The sequence below is a fragment of the Equus przewalskii genome, chromosome 4, assembly GCF_037783145.1.
Source record: "Equus przewalskii isolate Varuska chromosome 4, EquPr2, whole genome shotgun sequence".
NCBI lineage: Eukaryota > Metazoa > Chordata > Mammalia > Perissodactyla > Equidae > Equus > Equus przewalskii.
Window position 1 is genome coordinate 35,980,206 of NC_091834.1, and position 22,071 is coordinate 36,002,276.

Consider the following 22,071-nt stretch of genomic DNA (forward strand, 5'->3'; position numbering starts at 1 on the left):
TTGAGTTTGAAACAACAGAACAGAAGAACAGGGAATTTCCAGGGAAATTGGGAACTATGGGACTAGAGCACTGGTGAGAAATCAGCTCCAGTTGTATAGATTTGAGGGTCATGTGCATGGTGTGGTGAGGTCTAGGAAGGAATTAATAGAAAAGAGAAAATTAAGGACACAATTTTGTAGACTTCCACAGTTAGATACAGGATGAGAAAGTGGGAGGATTATAAATCAGCCAAGAAATTAGTTGATTATAAGGCAGAACTAAAAAGTGTATCGTACTTTACTTGTACTATATTCTTTTAGTACAAGAATAACTTTTAAAAAACAAGCATCATTATTCATTGCATCTACTTAAGCAAGTATTCCCTGGAGTAGCCTTTCTGGAAATGTATTGTATGGCAGGTGTTAGGTTAAAAAAGGTCAAATAAGTTTGGGAAATTTGGGTTAAATAGAGACAAATGAGTTTCTTTAGTGCAGGACTCTTCAGAGCTTTTAATATAATAACATTAGTGCTTCTCAAAGCTGTTTGATCACAGGATCAAACCCCCCTCCCCTTTATTCATTTATTTACTTATTGAGGAGCAGCGCATGGAACTAGTGTTTTTAGAAACAGATTTTGGGAAATCTTGCTCTAGGTAATAGTCCAGCCTCTATCAAAGGACTTTAATTTGACTGTAATGGTCAAATTATAGATAGCCAGATAATAGCTGTGTACTTTTTATTAATAGAAATGTTTTGATTTTTTAAAAGCATTTTCATAAAATTCACCCTTAGAATTTGGGTAAAATGAAAGGCTAACCTAGAAGAATGTTTACTGCCATTGATACAGCAATTCTTTAGGGAAAATTCCCAAAGGAATTAGTAAAATATGAAAAAGGCTGTATTTATGAAGAAGTTCGTCACAGCATTATTTATGATGATGAAAAATTACAACATTCTTAAATGCTTAACATCACAGGATTAGTTACATAAATCATGCATTGATTACAACAGTTATTGGGAAGATTATCGTGGGGAAATGCTTATGATACATTAAATGAAAATAGAAGAAATAAAATTGTACAGTCTTTTTATAATTACTTATAAAATATACACATTGAAAAAAGAGACTAAAAGTAAGTTGTATCAACATAATATCAGTAGTTATATTACAATAGTATTCTTGTGGAATGATTTTTTTAAACTTTTTTTCTCAATTTTCCAAATTTTCAATAATGTGTTTATATACATCCCTAATTTAAAACTCCTTTTACAATTAAATTGAAATAAAAATAAAACTATAAAATTGTCAGCTTTAATTACTTGGCATTTCATTTTAATGAAATAGTTTCCTATAAATCTTTTGTATTTAGAAGTGTATTTGTAAGCAATATTTGCAATTAAAAAAAAGACAATGCTCTAAAAAATAAAATATTTCAGCTAAATTTAAAACACCCACACATATACAATGCAGCTTAGATTTTGATCCCCTCCAGTCCCATTTTCCCCCCAAAGCCCAAAATATCAGCCTCTTACCTTTCTCCCATTAGTCTGACTTATATTCAGCTCCTCCAGGGATTTAAGTTGGCATAGTTCAATAGGAAAATATATAAACTGATTGCTTGAGATGTTTAATTTCTGGATTCCTTTTAAGTTACAGATCTCTGAAGGTATTTTCTGTATTTGGTTTTCTGAAAGATCAAGTACTTGCAAATTTTCTAAAGTACATGCTTCTACAGGGAAAGTTTCAAACTTATTACAGCATAAAATAAGAACACGGAGTGACACCATATTGGAAATAGATGGTGGAATTTTCCTTATATGGTTTTTACCAAGATCCAGGTATTTAAGATTAATAAGAGAACACAAGTGTTCAGAAAATATGAGGAGTTTGTTTTCATTAAACTCTAAATGAAGCAGTTGTTTACTGAAAGATATATCCACAGGTATTTCTGAAATATAATTTCCATTAAAACTTAAATAATGAAGAGAATCTAAAGCACACAAACCTACCGGAAAATACATCATTTTATTATAACTCAATTCAACTTTAGTTATTTTCCTGCAGTTTTTTATTTCAATGGGAACATCTGTGAGTATATTTCCTGAAAATTCTAGACTGACCATATTATTAAGATGTGAGATGTCATCAGGTATTCTCACTCTATTATTTCTGTTTACATGGAGTTTTCTTAAATTTTTAAGCTTGTGGATGTTCTTAGGAAGTTCTGTTAAGTTATTATCGCTAAGACTAAGGCATTCCAACATGACACAGTGGGAAATTTTCTCTGGTAATTCTTTCAATACATTTTTATCAAGTATTAGAATCCTGAGTTCCCTAAAATTCTCAATTTTGTGTGAAATAACTTCCAATTTATTGTCAGTCAATTGAAGTTCTTTCATTTTGAGCAATTGAAATATTTCCACAGCCAAAAAGGTTAGTTTATTGTGATCCAGTAAAAGTTTTTCTAAATTTTTAAGCTCCCTAATTTCTTTTGGCAAGCTACTTATCAGGTTTCCAGTAAGGTTTAGTGAAATTAACTTTGGGAGGAAGCACAGAGCTTTAGGAAATATCGTTAACTGATTATACCCCAGATTGAGAACACTCAAGTTTTTCAAACTAGACAGAGAATCTGGTATATGTCTTAACTTATTTTTAGCCAAACTTAAAATTTCCACGTTTCCAAGACTTTCCAAGTCAGAAGGAAAATTCTCAATATAATTATTATTTAAAAAGAGTTGCCTGATATTCCCAAGCTGTAATATTTCTTTAGGTATATGAGATATTTGGTTGTGACTGACATTCAATATCCTTAAATTATGAAGCAATTGGATTTCAGATGGAAGTGATGATAACCCATTTTCTTGCAAGGATAAAATTTCAAGTCCTGGCAGATCACTTGAGTCTGCCCCTTTAAAACTTTTGATTTGGTTCTTGTCTAAATATAGATATTTTACATATTTGGTTTTTAAAATGTCCTTAGGAAATTCTTGTAAACCCTTGGCCTTGAGGTTAACTGTAAAATTACCTGACTCTGAGCCAAGTCCTTTTTGATTTTCTTCAAAGACTTGTGGACTAATTTTTCCTAATGTTTCATCAGATAGGGAGTCAATGAAAGCCTGATATTCAGCAGTCATCTCAGTTACTGATAATGATGGACTTTGTGAAATTTCAGTTTTTGACTGTGAGCTGTCATATCTAGGGATTGTTTCAGAAAATTGATGAGTTTTCCTTTGTTCTTCATTTCTCTTAGACTTACTTCCAGAGGAGGACGTTGATGTATCATCATGTATACTCAGCGCTTCCTTCCTAGGAGGTGTTTCACAAATCTGGTTGGAAGGTTTCCCGTCAGAAGCTTCCGTTAACGAATTTGATGTTTCTTTAGTAAATCCAGGCTCCTCCACTGACCAGGATCTAGATTCTTTGCTAAACTGACTAGTGATATCCTCCAGCTCTTCTGAAGTATCCTCCTTTTCAGACATCTTTGCTGATATGTTTTATACCAATACAAGATTGTAACTTGATTTTAATTTTCACACAATTTTTTCCTTTGAATCTACAAAACAAATATTGATATTAAAAGCAGAGATGTAATAAAAATGTAAAAATTACAAATGAATTTTAATACAATTTTTATTCTATAATGAATAATTTAATAAACATAAAAACAGTACATTTATAACTAATAAACTAATTTTATAAATGATTGTGATTAAGGATAGTTTATTGATTGCATGTACTTATCACAAAATATTTTTGAAACCACATTAGAATTTTAGAAAGGAATAAAGAAGATCAAAGAAAATGAGACATAAGGGAATGAAAGAACTCAGCAAATTTTTGGAAGACAGACAGGGAAGAGCCAACGGCCCTCCCATGCCACATGCAGAGAGTGCCTTTTGCATCGTGGGCATTGTAGATTTACACATGGTACTGAAGTGTCTTATCCCAATAAATTCAGTACATTATGACAATTTTCTAACAAGTGGAAGTAAAATATTTTAAAGAAGAGGATGCTTTCTGTGAGAGTAACCTGTAAGTAAAACAACCTTTTCAAGGACTAGAGCCTGACCTTAAGTCTTTCTTGTGACTCCTGGGGTACCTGCACCGTTGCACAGCACCCCTCCTCATAGGTCTGGGTCCCCGCTCCATACGTCCCTCCTCCAAGTTTGTAGTCCTTTAATAATCCAACCTCCTCCCTTTGTCCTCTCATCCCTAGGGATGGTGGCTACTCCCTATATTTTCTATCTCTGTTAATGCAGTTCCTTCTTTACCTTTTCGGTTCTCCAATACTTGCCTACACAAGTGCCTCTATTAAATCCTTTCTATTAAATGGGTATGATTTCAATATGTCACAAACTCTCCACGAGAACAGAAAAAGAGGAAACATTTTCTAACTTGTTTTTTGAGACCTAGCACTAACTTTGACGTCAACATCTAATGAGGACAATATGAAAAAGAAAATTACAAGCCAATTTTATTCAAGGCAAAAATGCAAAGATTCTGGCGCTGGTCCAGTGGCATAGTAGTTAAGTTCACGTGCTCTGTTTCAGTGGCCCAGGGTTTGCTGGTTCAGATCCCAGGCATGGACCTACACACCACTCATCAAGTCATGCTGTGAGGGTGTCCCACATACAAAATAGAGGAAGATTGGCACAGATGTTATCTCAGGGACAATCTTCCTCATCAAAAAAAAAAAAAAAGCAAAAATTCTAAACATTATAAAACTGTTCTAAATATTATAAAACTCAGCAATATTAAAAAAGAAGAATATTTTGTGACTAAGTTGCATTTGTCCTAGAAATGCAAAGTTGAATTTTAACATTAGAAAATTAGGGGCTGGCCCTGTGGCCAAGTGATTAAATTCACACACTGCTTCAACAGCCCAGCATTTTGCCAGTTTGGATCCTGGGTGCAGACACGGCACTGCTCATCAGGTCATGCTGAGGTGGCATTCCACATAGCACAACCAGAAGGACCTACAACTAAAATATACAACCATGGACTGGGGGCTTTGGGGAAAAGAAGAAGAAGAAAAACACAAAGAAGATTGGTAACAGATGTTAGCTCAGGTGCCAATCTTTAAAAAAAAAAAGAAAAATTAAAAAAAGAAAATTAATGTAATTTGCTACATTAAGAGATTAAAGGGAAAAAAACTATATCATCATTTCAGTATATGCAGAAGCACTTGATAAATTGTAAGATTTTTCATGATTTAAAAAAAAACTTTTAGCAAATTATGAATAGATGGAAATTTCCTTAATCTGCTAAAAGATGTTCATAAAATATCTACAATAAATATCATACCTAGTGGTGAAACAGTGAAAGCTTTCCTTTGATATTAGAAGCAAGAAAATCTTGCCTTCTATCATCACTTCTGTTCAACATTGTACTGGAGATCTTAGCCAGTGGCATAAGGCAAGAAAAAAGGCATAAAGATTATAAAAGAAGAAATAAAACTATCATTAGTCACAGATAATATAATTATGTATGTAAAAAACCCAAGATCATCTACAGATAAGTTATTAGAATCAATAATAATATTAAGTAATGTTGCTAAATACAAAGTCAACGTACAAGTCAATTTCCTTTTTTATTTTAAAAAAAGGAGTTAGAAAATGAAAGTTCAAAGAGATATCATTTACAATCAAGAAATATCAACTACCTATGAATAAATATAACAAAAAATATGCAAGACTTCTACAGAAAAAATACTAATTAGTGTAAGAAGAAAATGTAATGAGAGAAATTGGAGAAGACCTGAATGCATGAAGTGGTATTCTTTTCAGATCGGTCTATAAATTCAATATAATTCTAATCAAAATCCTAACTTTATTTTTATGGAACTTGACAAGCTGATTCTTAAAAGTATTTGGACAAAGAAAGGGTCAAGAATAGTCATGATACTCTTAAAGAAGGAAAATCAGGTGAGAGGACTTGCTTGTTAAATATCAAGACTTATTATTAAGCTACAGTAGTTAAGGTGATATGGTATTGGGACAAAAATATACAAATAGATCAGTGGAATATATAGAAAACCCAGAAACAGACATTTGATTATGACTTACGGATACTTGACTTGTGAAAAAGATGGGACTTTGGAACATTGGAAAAAAGATGGTCTTTTCAATAATGATGCTAGGACAGGTAGACAATTAGGGAACTGGAAAATATGTCTGAAAGATATATCGAAATTTAATAAAGAGATGGAAAAATAAAGAACACATGAAAAATATAATGAGAATCATATATCTAATTAGAGTTCCAGAAGGAGAAAGTGGAGATAATGAAGCAAAGGCAATATTTAAAGAAATAATGACTATGAATGTTCCAGAACTGATGAAAAATATGAACCCACAGATCATGATGTACAGCATATTCAAAGCAGAATAAATACAAAGAAATTTCATCCTGAAACTACGGCACAATAAAAACAATGAAAATATCATGAAAGCAGTCAGAGAGAAGGGAGGGAACACCTATAAAGGAATGACAAGATAAGAACGGACTTCCTAGCAACTACAGTGAAAGCTAGTGGGAAAACTTATTCAAAACGTTGAGAGAAGGTCACTATCAACCTAGAATTGGATATCCAGCCAAATTATCATTCAAAAATAAAAGGAAAATAAAAACACAGGTAAACAAAACTAAGAACTTCTACTACCAAGAGACTTGCTCTAAAGGAACTTCTAAAAGATGTACTTTAAGGAAGCAGAAAAAGATACCAGAGGATGGCCTGAAATTCAAGAGGGAACAGACAGTAAGTAAAATGGTAGACATATGTAAATTCAAAGAAACGTAGATCTATATAAAACAATAAGAGTGTCTCATGTATGACATTGAAAAAGACAGAACTGGAATATTATGCAGTACTAGTACTAGTACGTAGTATGTGAGTCAGGAATCTCCCCGAATATATTTATTAATGACAGGGGTTTATGGGAACTCTGCAGAGTAGAGGCCCAGTGGACTCCAGCTTTGCCACGTGATTAAAGTCTACATCACCAGCACATCACTTAGCCCAGATACGGGGGACTGAGAAGGGCACATCACTTCTGCGGTATTCTTGCCAAAAATGCATAACCTCAGTCTAATCAGGAAAAAACATCAGACAAATCCAAACTGAGCAACATTCTGCAAAATAACTGACCAGTACTCTTCAAAAGAGTTGAGGGCATAAAAGATGAGGAAAGACTCAGAAACCATCACAGATTGAAGGAGATTAAGAAGACATGACAGGGGCCGGCCTGGTGGTGCAGCGGTTAAGTTCCCACGTTCTGCTTCTCACCGGCCCGGGGTTTGCCAGTTCGAATCCCGGGTGTGGACACGGCACCGCTTGGCACACCATGCTGTGGTAGGCGTCCCACATATAAAGTAGAGGAAGATGGGCACAGATGTTAGCTCAGGGCCAGTCTTCCTCAGCAAAAAGAGGACGATTGGCACATGGTAGCTCAGGGCTAATCTTCCTCAAAAAAAAAAAAAAAAAGAAGACATGACAGCAAAATTTAATATGCGATCCTGGACTAGAATGACAGAAAGAAAGAGAAACAAGGTGAGAGTCGAGGTGACAGGTACCATGACCACCTCAAGGCTGAACTATGGACAGAAATAGAAAATTGCATTTTAACCTTGACTGTCACCAGACAGCCAGAGAACAATGTGGCAGTTTTTCCCTATGGTTGGAACATTTGGAAAGCCCTGGGCACTAGATAAACTGTGACTGGGAAGGGGGACCAATCAGAACTGGACTCAGCCCCTGCCTCACACACCCTGCTGTTTCCTGCCTTTATAAACCCAGCCACCCTAGACGGAGGGCCACTCACCTACCAACTTACGAGTTGAGGCGTACCTCCCTGGTTTGCAAAGCTTTAATAAAGCCTCTCTTTTCTTTAAAATTTTATCTTTGCCTCATGAAGCTGCTCGTTTCAGTTGACAGACCCTGGAGCAGAGAAAAGATGTTAGTGTAAAAATGTAAATTCCAAACAGCCTGTAGTTCAGTTAGTGGTGCTACACCAATGTAAATATTTTTGTTTTAATTATACTATGATTACAAAAAATGTTGATATTTGAGGAAGCAGGATGAAAATAGAAGGGAACTCTTTACAATTATTGCAACTTTACTGTAAATCTAAAATTATTGCAGAATAAAATAAAAACAAACCCTGAACTAAAATGTCCTAAAGTCTTTTTTATGTGAGGTAAATGAGTTGTTCAGCTTTGAGACTGTCTTAGGCATGCTTGATAAAATTTGATAAATGTTTAAGAGTTCTTATTAAAAGAATAAAAATAGAGGGAATAGGGGGCCAGCCTTGTGGTGTAGTGGTTAAGTTCGCATGCTCCACTTCAGCAGCCCAGGGTTCACAGGTTTGGATACCGGGCATGGACCCACACACCACTCATCAAGCCATGCTGTGGCAGCATCCCACATACAAAAAGTAGAGGAAGATTGGCACAGATGTTAGCTCAGGGCCAATCTTCCTCACCAAAATAAATTAATAATAATAAAGTAAAATAAAATGCAGTGTGTAATCTTCAAAAAAGAAAAATAGAGGGAACAAATCTCAGAATCATAGAGAGAAAAATTTAATATTAGGGTAAAAACCCAAAAGAAAAAGAAGAACAATAAAATTCAGTCAGATTTTTAAAGAGCAATAAAAGAAAGAAAAAGGAGAAATTGGACAGAGAAAAATTTTAAAGAAGTAGAAACAAGTCCAAATATATTGCTAATTAAAATAAATGCAAATGGACTAAATAATCAATTAAAAGTCAGATTTGTGAAAAAACAAACAAAACCTAAGTGCCGTTTATGAAAGATAAATCTAAAGCAAAAGATCACAGAAAGGTTGGAATTGAAAGGATGGAACCCTTGCATATATGCAACATCATTTGTAACAAACATGGCACTAAGAGCATTGGGGAAAGGATGGCTTTTGATAGAAAGAAAAAGATATTTGACCCCTATCTTGCCATCCACAAAAATCAATTTTAGGGGCCAGCCCCGTGGCCAAGTGGTTAAGTTCACACGCTCCGCTTCGGCGGCCCAGGGTTTCACCGGTTCAGATCCTGGGCGCGGACATGGCACTGCTCATCAGGCCATGCTGAGGCAGCATCCCACATAGCACAACCAAAAGGACCCACAACTAAAATATACAATGATGTACTGGGGGGATTTGGGGAGAAAAAGCAAAAAAAAAAAGAGAAGAAGATTGACAACAGTTGTTAGCTCAGGTGCCAATCTTTAAAAAAAATCAATTTTAGGTGGACTATAGATTTAAATGTGAAAAGTAAAACAGTAAGGCTTCAAGTAGATGATGTAGGAGGATGTTTTCATGGCATTAGGATAAAGAATGAATTCTTAAGTGGACACAAAAGGCATTGTTTGTAATAGTAACAGGTTGGAAATAACATAAGTGTCTATAATAGGAGACGTTAAATAAATTATATTATATCCATACGTAGATCTAACTTCAACAGAAACTTTACCACACCAGTCTGGACTGAGGTTTGATCAATGCACTTTGGCTTTTGCTTTAACTTAGTGTTAAAGGTAATTAAAAGAATCTGTGTCCAAATGATCTCCACTTGAGGCTTCTCAAAATGTATGGCTCATGGCTTTACCTATAATTTTAACTATGGCTAAGTCAAAGTATTTGGGTCTATAATTTTCTCTTTCTACAATGTTTTGTCCTATTTTAATTTTATGGTTTTTGCTTTCTGTACCTTTTTAAAGAAATTCTTCTGTATTTACTTCTGTATCAGTCAGGGTCCCATAGGAAAGTCATGATCCAGTCCAATTGAGTAATTTGAGGAGAGTTGGACAGGGAGCTTATTTACAGAGGTGTGGGTAGAGTGTAGGAAACCAGAGAGGATAGTGTTGTATCCTACGGCTAGTGATAGTGAACTTCATTGTTACTCCTAAACCTGAAGAGGAGAGAGAGAGAGAACCCAGACAGTGTACTGTGGACAAAGGCCACCTCACTGGAGCTGGACCTTTGGATGGAGGAACAGTCAGTGCAGACTGCAGTGCTGCAGCAAGAGAGCCAAGGGGATGAATTCCCAATCTCTCTCTCCTCCATTCCTCTCATCTTGTGCTGCAGCTCCTCATTGCCTGAACCCACATGGAAGCCAGAAAGCATTAGAGACACTTGATGCAGTCCATACAGTTCAGCCCCCTGGGGCAAAAAGCAGAATCAGAGGGTGGAGATTACAAAACTGGCCACAAATTTTTCCCATCTCTGTATGTGCTCCAAGAAGTAGTCTATTTCCGCACCTCTTGATCCCAGCTTGACCATGTGACTTCGTTTGGCCAGTGGGGCACTAGCAAACGTGACACAAGCAGAGGTTTGAAAGGCACTTAGACATTGGAGCTTACAGAACTGTCTTCTCAGTTTTTGAGGCTCCTACCGTCTATGCTATGTGAAGAAGCCTGAGCTAGCCTATGGATGGTGACAGACATTTGGCTAGTTACTCCAGCCTTCAGCCAGCCAACACTCAGAAGCAGAGTGACCTAGCTGACTGGCAGTTGACCACAGATGCATGGGTGAGCCCAGCCACGACTATTGGAAGAATTGCCCAGGGGCCGCCCCGTGGCCAAGCGGTTAAGTTCGGCCGCTCCACTTCGGCGGCCCAGGGTTTCGCTACTTCGGATCCTAGGCACAGACATGGCACCACTTGTCAGGCCATGCTGAAGCTGCGTCCTATAAGCCACAACTAGAAGGACCCACGACTAAAAAAAATACACAACTATGTACTGGGGGACTTTGGGACAAAAAGGACAAACAAAAAAAATCTTTTTTTAAAAAAAGAACTCCCTAACACATTCTATGAAGCCAACATTACCCTGATCCCCAAACCTGACAAGGACAACACAAACAAGGAAAATTACATGCCAATATCACTGATGAACATAGATGCAAAAATCCTCAACAAAATTCTGGCAAACCAAATACAGCAATATATCAAAAAAGATTATACACCACGATCAAGTGGGATTTATACCAGGGACACAGGGATGGTTCAACATCTGCAAGTCAATCAACGTGATACACTACATTAACAAAATGAGAAACAAAAACCACATGATCATCTCAATAGATGCAGAGAAAGCATTTGACAAGATCCAACATCCATTTATGATAAAAACCCTCAATAAAATGGGTATAGAAGGAAAGTACCTCAACATAATAAAGGCCATATATGACAAACCCACAGCCAACATCATACTCAATGGACAAAAACTGAAAGCCATCCCTCTGAGAACAGGAACAAGACAAGGGTGCCCACTTTCACCACTCTTATTCAACATAGTACTGGAGGTGTTGGCCAGAGCAATTCGGCAGGAAAAAGAAATGAAAGGAATCCAAATAGGCAATGAAGAAGTAAAACTCTCGCTGTTTGCAGATGACATGATCTTATATATAGAAAACCCCAAAGAATCCATAGAAAAACTATTAGAAAGAATCAACAGGAACAGCAAAGTTGCAGGGTATAAAATCAACATACATAAATCAGTAGCATTTCTATATGGTAACAATGAACTAACAGAAAAAGAACTCAAGAACTCAATCCCATTCACAATCGCAACAAAAAGAATAAAATACCTTGGGATAAATTTAACCAAGGAAGTGAAAGATCTATACAACAAAAACTACAAGACTTTCTTGAAAGAAATTGATGATGACATAAAGAGATGGAAAGACATTCCATGCACATGGATTGGAAGAATAAACATAGTTAAAATGGTCATACTACCTAAAGCAATCTACAGATTCACCACTATCCCAATCAGAATCCCAATGACATTCTTTACAGAAATTGAACAAAGAATCCTAAAATTCATATAGGGCAACCAAACACCCCAAATTGCTAAAGCAATCCTGAGAAAGAAGAACAAAGCTGGAGGCATCACAATCCTGACTTCAAAACATACTTACAAAGCTACAGTAATCAAAACAGCATGGTACTGGTACAAAAACAGGTGCACAGATCAATGGAACAGAATTGAAAGCCCAGAAATAAAACCACACATCTATGGACAGCTAATCTTCAACAAAGGAGCTGAGGGCCTACAATGGAGAAAAGAAAGTCTCTTCAACAAGTGGTGCTGGGAAAGCTGGACAGCCACATGTAAAAGAACGAAAATTGACCATTCTTTTTCACCATTCACAAAAATAAACTCAAAATGGATCAAAGACCTAAAGATTAGGCCTGAAACAATAAGTCTTCTAGAAGAGAATATAGGCAGTACACTCTTTGACATCAGTTTCAAAAGAACCTTTTCGGACACCATAACTCCTCAGACGAGGGAAACAATAGAAAGAATAAACAAATGGGACTTCATCAGACTAAAGAGCTTCCTCAAGGCAAGGGAAAAGAGAATTGAAACAAAAAAACAGCCCACTAATTGGGAAAAAATATTTACAAGTTATTTATCCGACAAAGGGTTAATCTCCATAATATATAAAGAATTCACACAGCTCAACAACAAAAAATCAAACAACCCGATCAAAAAACGGGCAGGGGACATGAACAGACATATCTCCAAAGAAGATTTAAGGATGGCCAATAGACACATGAAAAGATGCTCATCATCATAATCATCAGGGAAATGCAAATCAAAACTACACTAAGATATCACATTACACCTGTTAGAATGACAAAAATATCCAAAACCAAGAGTGACAAATGTTGGAGAGGTTGTGGAGAAGAAGGAACCCTCATACACTGTTGGTGGGAATGCAAACTGGTGCAGCCACTATGGAAAACAGTATGGAGATTTCTCAAAAAGTTAAAAATAGAAATGCCTTATGACCCAGCCATCCCACTACTGGCTATCTATCCTAAGAACATGAAATCAACAATTCCAAAAGTCCCATGCACCCCTATGTTCATCAAAGCTTTATTTACAATAGCCAAGTCGTGGAACCAACCTAAGTGCCCAGCAACTGATGATTGGATAAAGAAGATATGGTATATATATACAATGGAGTACTACTCAGCCATAAAAAAGGACAAAATTGTCCCATTCACAACAACATGGATGGACCTTGAGGGTATTATGTTAAGTGAAATAAGCCAGACAGAGAAAGACGAACTCTGTATGACTCCACTCATAGGTGGAAGTTAACATATAGACAAGGAGAACTGATCAGTGGTTACCAGGGGAAAAGCGGGGTGGGGGGAGGCACAATGGGTGAAGTGGTGTACCTACAACATGACTAACAATAATGTACAACTGAAATTTCACAAGGTTGTAAACTATCATAATCTTAAAAAAAAAAGAACTGTCTAGCTGAGCCAACCTCAAATGGCTAACCCACAGAATTGTGAGCTTAATTGTTTGTTATGTTGCAAAGACTAACTGATATAAAGGGACAAATGGAAGATATCTAGCACAAATTCTAAAAAATCCTATGCTTTGCCTTTCAAAATTAGTTCTTTAATCCATATGGGAATTATTTTGCATTTGCTGTAAGTCATTTAATTTTTTCTTCTATTTCTAGTCAATTTTCTCCAACAATTTATTGAATGGTAAAATCCTTTCTTCATTGATTTTTAATGCTGCCTCAATCATACATCATTTATGTGTGGAAATGTTTCTGGACTTTAAACTGTATTCCTTTTATCTATTTATCTAAGTTTCATCAATACCATATGTTAATGATTATAACTGTATAATAAATCTTGATATCCAGTAGAGAAAGTCTTATCCTTTGTCTTTAAATCTGTGGCGGTGGGGCCGGCCCCGTGGCCAAATAGTTAAGTTTGCATGCTCTGCTGTGGCGGCCCAGGGTTTCACTGGTTCGAATCCTCGGCAGGGACATGGCACCGCTCGTCAGGCCACGCTGAGGCGGCGTCCCACATGCCACAACTAGAAGGACCCACAGCTAAAAATACACAACTATGAACCGGGGGGCTTTGGGAGAAGAAGGAAAAATAAAATCTTTAAAACAAACAAACAAACAAAACTGTGGCAGTTATTCTCAGTTCTTTACATAGTCAGATCAATCTTAGGATCAGTATATCAAATTCCATAAAATATCTTGCTTGTATTTTAATAAGAATTAAATTTGTAAATTAATTTGGAAAAGCAGTGATATATTTATGATATTGAGTCTTTCTATTTAATAACTTGGTACATCTCTGTTGCTATTGGGAACATCTGTTTTCTATTTTCTATGTCTTTTTTGCGTTTTAAAAATACTGGTATTTAGGAACGCTACTAATTTTTGTACGTTGATCTTGTATTCAGCAATCTGACTGAGCTCTCTTACTAGTTCTAATAACTTTATACATTCTCCTAGATTTTCTATAAGGACAATATTATAAATATTGGCACTTTTGGTTTCTTCTTAGCCAACTCTCTGACTCCTGTTAATTTTTATTGTCTTATTGCATTTGGTAAGGCCTTCAGTACAATTGATATACGAGGCATGATAGCAGCTATCTTTGTCTTATTTCCTTAATCTGCTAGTGTGGTATATTACATTAATAGATTTTCTTTATTGAACATGTGGCATTTCTTAGATAAATCAAATTTGTTCATGATATATATATATTTAATTTACTTCTGAATTAAATGTAACATTTACTCAGAATTTTTGTGTCTAGGTTATTAGTAATTTTTTCTAATAATTTTCCTTTTCTGTGCTGTTCTTGTCCAGTTTTGTTGTCAAGGTTATTCTACCCTTATAAAATGAGCTGGGTAACTTATCCTAATTATCTATTTGTTGAAGCGTTTTATACATTACGGGGATAATCTAGTCTCTGAAGGCTCTGTAAAATTTGCTTTTTGATCTCATATTAATTTGATTTAATGGTTACTTGTTTATCCAAGTTTCCTTTTTCTTCCTGAAACACGTGGGGAAGTAATGCTTCTCCTGGCTTCATGTTTCTGTGTGGAGGAACCTCTACTCGTCTAACGCCCTTGGCCTGGAGCCTCATCTCCGCAATGTCTCCTCTACAGAGGACAGAGGACTTGGACAACCAATGAGCTCAGCTCCTTCTGAGCTGCCTCCTTCAGGTCCTTCTGCCTGCAAGATTTGTGTTCTAGTCAACTGTCTTCCCTAGAATCAGAGGGCCGCATGCCTGTTGACGGGGCCAAGGTTGTCCATCTTTGTGACGACAGTGTAATAATGTCGAATTCAAGGGGGAAGTATTACAAGTCCACTTAGCTGCAGATGAAAGCCACTTTCTCTAAACTTCTCTGTCAGTAATAAATGTGACATTTTGACCCCTTTCTGCCTGATTATATTTGATGATAAAGAACTCACAAGGGGAAAGAAGGGTTATTCTTTGGCCACTCCTCAAATTGCAACATCTGGTGCATTGGCTGAGCACTGAAAAATAAATACAGCTGGAGAAATGAAGACTCTGGGGTGGCAAGGGTTCACGGTTTATGGTCTTAGAGTTTAGAGTTTGGCATTTTGTAGTAGCCCAGGTTGTGCAGCTGGCTTTTGTGGGGACAGCTTGTTCAGGTGGCTTTTGCCCTTGCGCTTTAGTAAGCATGACATACATAAGATTGTGATCTCGATGGGTCACCACAATTTATAGTAGTTTTGTCCCCAGGTGTTTGGTTGTTTTTCTACAAAAGAGTTGCTTTTGTTTTATTTTTTTATTATGGTAAAGGATACATAAAATGTATCATTTTAACCATTTTTAAGTGTACAGTTAGTAGCATTAGGTACATTTACATTGTGTAAAAAGAAGGGCTGGTTTTTTTGAGTTCATAATAGTTTACATCATTGTGAGATTTCAGTTGTACATTATTTCTTGTCTGTCACCACATAAGTGCTCCCCTTCACCCCGTGTCCACCCCCCACCCCCCACCCCCTTTCCCCTTGTAACCACTGAACTGTTCTGTTTGTCCATGTGTTTCTTTATATTCCACATACACGTGAAATGATCTGGTGTTTGTCTTTCTCAGTCTGACTTATTTCACTTAGCATAATTCCCTCCAGGTCCATCCATGTGTTGCAAATGGGATGATTTTGCCTTTTTTTTTTTTTTTTTTTTTTTTACGGCTGAGCAGTATTCCACTGTATATATATACATCACATCTTCTTTACCCAATCATCAGTCGATGGGCGCTTGGATTGCTTCCATGCCTTGGCTATTGTGAACAGTGCTGCAGTGAACATAGGGGTGCATATGTTACTTTGGATTGTTGATTTCGAGTTGTTTGGGTAGATACCCAGTAGTAGGATAGCTGGGTAGAATGGTAGTTCTATTTTTAGTTTTTTGAGGAATCTCCATACTGTTTTCCATAGTGGCTGCACCACTTCGCATACTCACCAGCAATGTATGAGGTTCAAAAGGGCTGTTTTTAAAAGATGCAGAACTTATTAAACAAAGGCTGCTGTGGTCTCCATATGTGGATATCTACAGATTGACCATGAATGCTGCACCCAACTTGGACTGGTATTGGAGGAGAAACTGAGTCAGAGATGAGCTCTCCTGTTCCATTGGCCCAACTTAGGTCACATGCCCAATTCTGAGCCAATGACTGTGGCCAGGAGCCAGAGTTATGCTGTTGTTTTAGAAGCCACATGACTCACCCCTACAGCCAGGGGTAGCATTTGCCTTCTGCAACTCACAGAGGACATATATATATCTCAGAAGACAGAGCAACCCAAAGTAAGAACAGATGCTGGAAAAGCAACTATGATGTTCTCTATAACCACTTAGAGATAACCAGTGGTGAATATGATTTTTTACAAAATTAAGACCTTACTATGTAGCATCATTGTCCAATACAGTAGCTACTAGCCACATGTGGTTATTCCAATATAAATTAAATTAAATTACAGTTTAGCTCTTCAGTGACACTAGCCACATTTCAAGTGCTCAACAAACACACGTGGCTGGTAAACACCTTATAGAACAGTGCAGATATTGAACATTTCCATCATCACAGAATATACATTGGGGTTAACACGTTGCGATTTGAAATAAAATATTTGAAACGTTTCTCTTTCATACCTGCAAAATATTCCGTTGACAAATGTGCCATCAATTATTTAACACTCCCATGTGAACATTTTTTTTTTTTTGAGGAAGATCAGCCCTGAGCTAACACCTGCTGCCAATCCTCCTCTTTTTGCTGAGAAAGACTGGCCCTGAGCTAACACGCGTGCCCATCTTCCTCTACTTTATATGTAGGACGCCTGCCACAGCATGGTTTTCTGAGCGGTGCCATGTGGGCACCTGGGATCTGAACCAGTGAACCCCAAGCGGAAGCGGAATGTGGGAACTCACCTGCTGTGCCACCCGCCTGGCCCCCCATGTGAACATTTTTAAGGCTGATACACACAGCTAAATAACATTTTAAAAATATATAGGAGAAAGTCTTCCTTCTCTCATTCTCACAAGCACTGAGTCTCATTTTAAAACGAACATCGCCAATTTGATAGGCAAAAATAGATCCCAAATTCGTTTTCATAAATATTAGCAAAATTGAGCAACCCAATGTAATTCGTTACATATCTGAAAAACGTGGACGTTGAGGCAGCCACAGGAGGTTTTTATACGGTGCAGCATCAACAAATTGTTTTCTAGAGTGTGGAATAAAGGCCACTGAACAGAGGCTAAAGCAAAGTGGGACAGGATGCACACTTGGGAAAGGTGGGCATCCCTGGGGCATGGAGACGACCGAAGACATGCAGAGCTGCAGGTGTCGAGGGGAAACGGGAGGAGAAAACCTGGATTTGGCTTAGAGGGTCGCGGAAGTAAGTCACAGCTCTTCCAGTCACCTGGAGCCTCCCGCAGTGCCTACGACTCCTGCCACATGCGGGGTAGGGGTCGCGCGCAGCGGAACATCCAGCGGCGCTGGCGGCGGCGGCGGGGGCCTGGGCCCGGCACTCACGCGACCCGCGCTCGGCGCCAGAATGGCTGTTCGCCTCGGCTCGGCAGCGCCCCCTCGCGTTTGTGAGCTGGCGGCCCGTCACACAGGAACCCCTTGGGGGATGCTGGGGCCTCCATTCACGTCCCCGCCGTCCGGGGTAGAGAACGCGCCTCTGGGTCCTTGGCTTGCGCATTGGCATCTCCCAGGGAAATCGGGGTTATGATTTGAGTGGTCTGGGGCGCCGGGGCGTCTGATTCTAAGGAGCAGCCCGGATGGAGCGCCACTGGCCTGCGCCCTGGTCGTGGGGGGTTCCCACCACGCTAATCAACCCAAGTCGACTTCCCGGATAGTCGCGTTCAGTTGCTTCTACCAGCTGGGTCATATGGCATTTATATTTTTAATTTTTTGAGAAATCTCCATACTGTTTTCCATAGTGGCTGCACCAGTTTGCATTCCCACCAGCAGTGTATGAGGGTTCCCTTTTCTCCACATCCTCTCTGACAATTGCTATTTTTTGTCTTGGTGATTATAGCCGTTCAAAGCAAAGTAAGGTGGTATCTTAGGTTAGTTTTGATTTGCATTTCTCTGATGATTAGTGATGTTGAACATCTTTTCATGTGCCTATGGGCCATCTGCGTATCTTCTTTGGAAAAATGTCTGTTCATATCCTCTGCCCAATCTTGATTGGGTTGTTTGGCTTTTTGTTGTTGAGTTGTGTGAGTTCTTTATATATTTTGGAGGTTAACCCCTGTCGGATATATGATTTGCAAATATCTTCTCCCAGTTGGTGGGTTGTCTTTTTGTTTTGTTCCTGGTTTCCTTTGCCCTGCAGAAGCTCTTTAGTCTGATGAAGTCCCATTTGTTTATATTTTCTTTTTTGTTTCCCTTGTCTGAGTAGACATGGTATTCGAAAAGCTCCTTCTAAGACTGATTTCAAAGAGTGTACTGCCTCTATTTTCTTCTAGGAGTTTTATGGTTTCAGGTCTTAACTTCAAGTCTTTAATCCATTTTGAGGTAATTTTTGTGCATGGTGTAAGATAATGGTCTACTTTCATTCTTTTGCATGTGGCTGTCCAGTTTTCCCAACATCACTTACTGAAGAGACTTTGCTTTCTCCATTGTATGTTCTCAGCTCCTTTGTCAAAGATTAGCTGTCCGTATATGTGTGGTTAGATTTCTGGGCTTTCAATTCTGTTCCATTGATCTGTGCTTGTTTTTGTACCAGTACCATGCCGTTTTGATTACTATAGCTTTATAGTATGTTTTGAAGTCCGGATTGTGTTGCTTCTAGCTTCATTCTTTTTTCTCAGGATTCCTTTAGCTATTCGGGGTCTTTTGTTGCCCCCTATGAATTTTAGGATTCTTTGTTCTATTTCCGTGAAGAATGTCATTGGGATTCTGATTGGGATGGCGTTGAATCTACAGATTGCTTTAGGGAGGACATTTTAACTATATTTATTCTTCCAATCCGTGTACATGGAATATCTTTCCATTTCTTTATGTCATCATCAATTTCTTTCAATATTGTCTTATAGTTTTCATTGCATAGGTCTTTCACCTCCTTAGTTAAGTTTATTCCTAGATATTTTATTCTTTTTGTTGCGGTTGTAAATGGGATTGTATTCTTGAGTTCTCTGTCAGTTCGTTATTAGAGTATTTAAATGCAACTGATTTTTGTAAGCTGATTTTGTACTCTGCAACTTTGCTGTAGTTGTTGATTATTTCTAATAGTTTTCTGATGGATTCTTTAGAATTTTCTGTATATAAAATGATATCATCTGCAAACAGTGAGAGTCTCACTTCTTCATTGCTTATTTGGATTCTTTTAAATTCTTTTTCTTGCCTAACTGCTCTAACCAAAACCTCCAGTACTATGTTGAGTAAGAGAGGCAAGAGGGGGCACCTTTGTCTTCTTCCTCTTCTCAGAGGGATGGCTTTCACTTTTTCCCCATTGAGTATGATGTGGGTTTGTCATATATGGCTTTTCTTATGTTGAGGTACTTTCCTTCTATACCCATTTTATTGAGAGTTTTTATCATAAATGGATGTTGGATCTTGTCAAATGCTTTCTCTGCATCTATTGAGAGGATCATGTTTTTATCCCTCATTTTGTTAACATGGTGTATAAAATTGATTGATTTATGGATGTTGAACCATCACTGGTCCCTGGTATAAATCCCACTTGATCATGGTGAATGATCCTTTTAATGTATTGCTGTATTTGGTTTCCCAATATTTTCTTGAGGACTTTTGCATCTATTTTCATCAGTGATATTTAATTACAGCAAGGCCTGTAATTTTCCTTCTTTGTGTTGTCCTTGTCTGGCTTTGGGGTCAGAGTAATTTTGGCCACATAAAATGTGTCAGGAAATGTTTCTTCTTCAACTTTTTAGAATAGTTTGAGAAGGATAGGTATTAAATCTTCTTTGAATATTTGGTAGAATTCTCCAGAGAAGCCATCTGGTCCTGGACTTTTATTTTTCTGGAGGGTTATCCAGATTCTCTATTTCTTCTTGATTCAGTTTTGGGAGGTTGTATGAGTCTGAGAATTTATCCATTTCTGCTAGATTGTCCAATTTGTTGCCATATAGTTTTTCATAGTATTCTCTTATAATCTTTTGCACTTTTTTGGTATCTGTTGTAATTTCTCCTCTTTCATTTCTGATTTCATTTATGTGACCCTTCTCTCTTTTTATCTTAGTGAGCCTGGATAAGAACTTGTCAATTTTGTTTATCGTCTCAATGAACCAGCTCTTAGTTTCATTTATCCTTTCTACTGTTTTGTTTGTTTGTTTGTTTTCAATTTCATTTGTTTCTGCTCTAATTTTTATTATTTCCCTCCTTCTACAGACTTTGGGCTTTATTTGTTCTTTTTGTAATTCTGTTAGGTGGAGTTTAAGATTGCTTATTTGAGATTTTTCTTGTTTGTTAAGTTGGGCCTGTATTGCTATGAATTTCTCTCTTAGGATCGCTTTTGCTGCATCCCATGAGTTGGTATGGTGTATTTTCATTTTCATTTGTCTCCAAATTTTTTTTAATTTCTCCTTTAATTTCTTCAATGATCCATTGGTTGTTCAGTAGCATGCTGTTTAGTTGCCACATATTTGTCACTTTCTCAGCTTTTTTGTTGTAGTTGATTTTTAGTTTCATAGCATTATGGTCAGAAAAGATGCTTGATATGATTTCAATCTTCTTAAATTTACTGAGGCTTGCCTTGTTTCCCAACATATGGTCTATCCTTGAGAACGTTCCACGTGCACTTTGAAGAATGTATATTCTGTTGTTTCTGGATGGAGTGTTCTTTATATATCTATTAAGTCCATGTGGTCTAGGTTTTCATTTAAATCTACTTTTCCTTGTTGACTTTCTGTCTGGATGATCTACCCATTGATGTAAGTGGGATGTTAAGGTCCCCTACTATTATTGTGTTGTTGTAATAGCTCTTTTTAGGTTTGTTAGTAGTTGCTTTATGTACTTTGGTGCTCCTGTGTTGGGTGCGTATATATTTATGTGTTATGTCTTCTTGGTGGCATGTCCATTTTATCATTACATACTGCCCCTCTTTGTCTCTCATTGCCTGTTTTGTTTTTCTTTTTGTTTTGAGGAAGATTAGCCCTGAGCTAACTACTGCCAATCCTCCTCTTTTTGCTGAGGAAGACTGGCCCTGAGCTAACATCCATGCCCATCTTCCTCTACTTTATACTTGGGATGCCTACCACAGCATGGCTTTTGCCAAGTGGTGCCATGTCCATACCCGGGATCCGAACTGGCGAACCCCGGTCCGCTGAGAAGCGGAACGTGCGAACTTAACCGCTGCGCCACCAGGCTGGCCCCTCATTGCTTGTTTTATCTTGAAGTCTACTTTGTCTGATATAAGCATGGCAACACTTGCTTTCTTTTGTTTGCCATTAGCTTGAAGTATTGTCTTCCATCCCTTCATTCTGAGTTTGTATTTGTCTTTAGAGCTGAGATCTGTTTCTTAGAGGCAGTAATTATTGTGTCTTATTTTTAAATCTATCCTGCCACTCTGTATCTTTTGATTGGAAAATTCATTTACATTTAGGGTGATTATTGATATATGAGGGATTAATGCTGCCATTTCATCACTCATTTTTGGCTGTCCTGTATTTCCCTTGTTTCTTTTCCCATGTATTTTGAACTACCAGTTCAATTTGGTATATCTCTATGATGGTTTTCTCAATTTTCTCTTTGTTCATCATTTGTGTCTCTGTTCTAATTATTTGTTTTGTGG

General features: G+C 37.5%; 1 protein-coding gene across 19 annotated transcripts in view; it reads right to left on the reverse strand.

Moving 5' to 3' along the window:
- The window catches only part of LRRD1 (leucine rich repeats and death domain containing 1), a 39,691-nt gene extending 21,787 nt beyond the window's left edge, over positions 1 to 17,904 (reverse strand). The window contains exons 1-5 of one of the 19 annotated variants that reach the window (XM_070617477.1): positions 17,728 to 17,898; positions 7,805 to 7,916; positions 5,285 to 5,377; positions 3,006 to 3,533; positions 1,513 to 1,667 (exon numbers count right to left, since the gene is read on the reverse strand). In XM_070617477.1, the coding sequence (XP_070473578.1) occupies positions 1,513 to 1,667; positions 3,006 to 3,459 (609 nt within the window). In that variant the 5' untranslated portion in view covers positions 3,460 to 3,533; positions 5,285 to 5,377; positions 7,805 to 7,916; positions 17,728 to 17,898. Of the gene's footprint in view, positions 1 to 1,512; positions 3,534 to 5,284; positions 5,378 to 7,800; positions 7,917 to 17,727 lie in introns of all 19 variants that reach the window. The other 18 variants (XM_070617483.1, XM_070617478.1, XM_070617482.1 and 15 more) reach the window with 18 other exon arrangements.
- Positions 17,905 to 22,071: the final 4,167 nt, after the last annotated feature.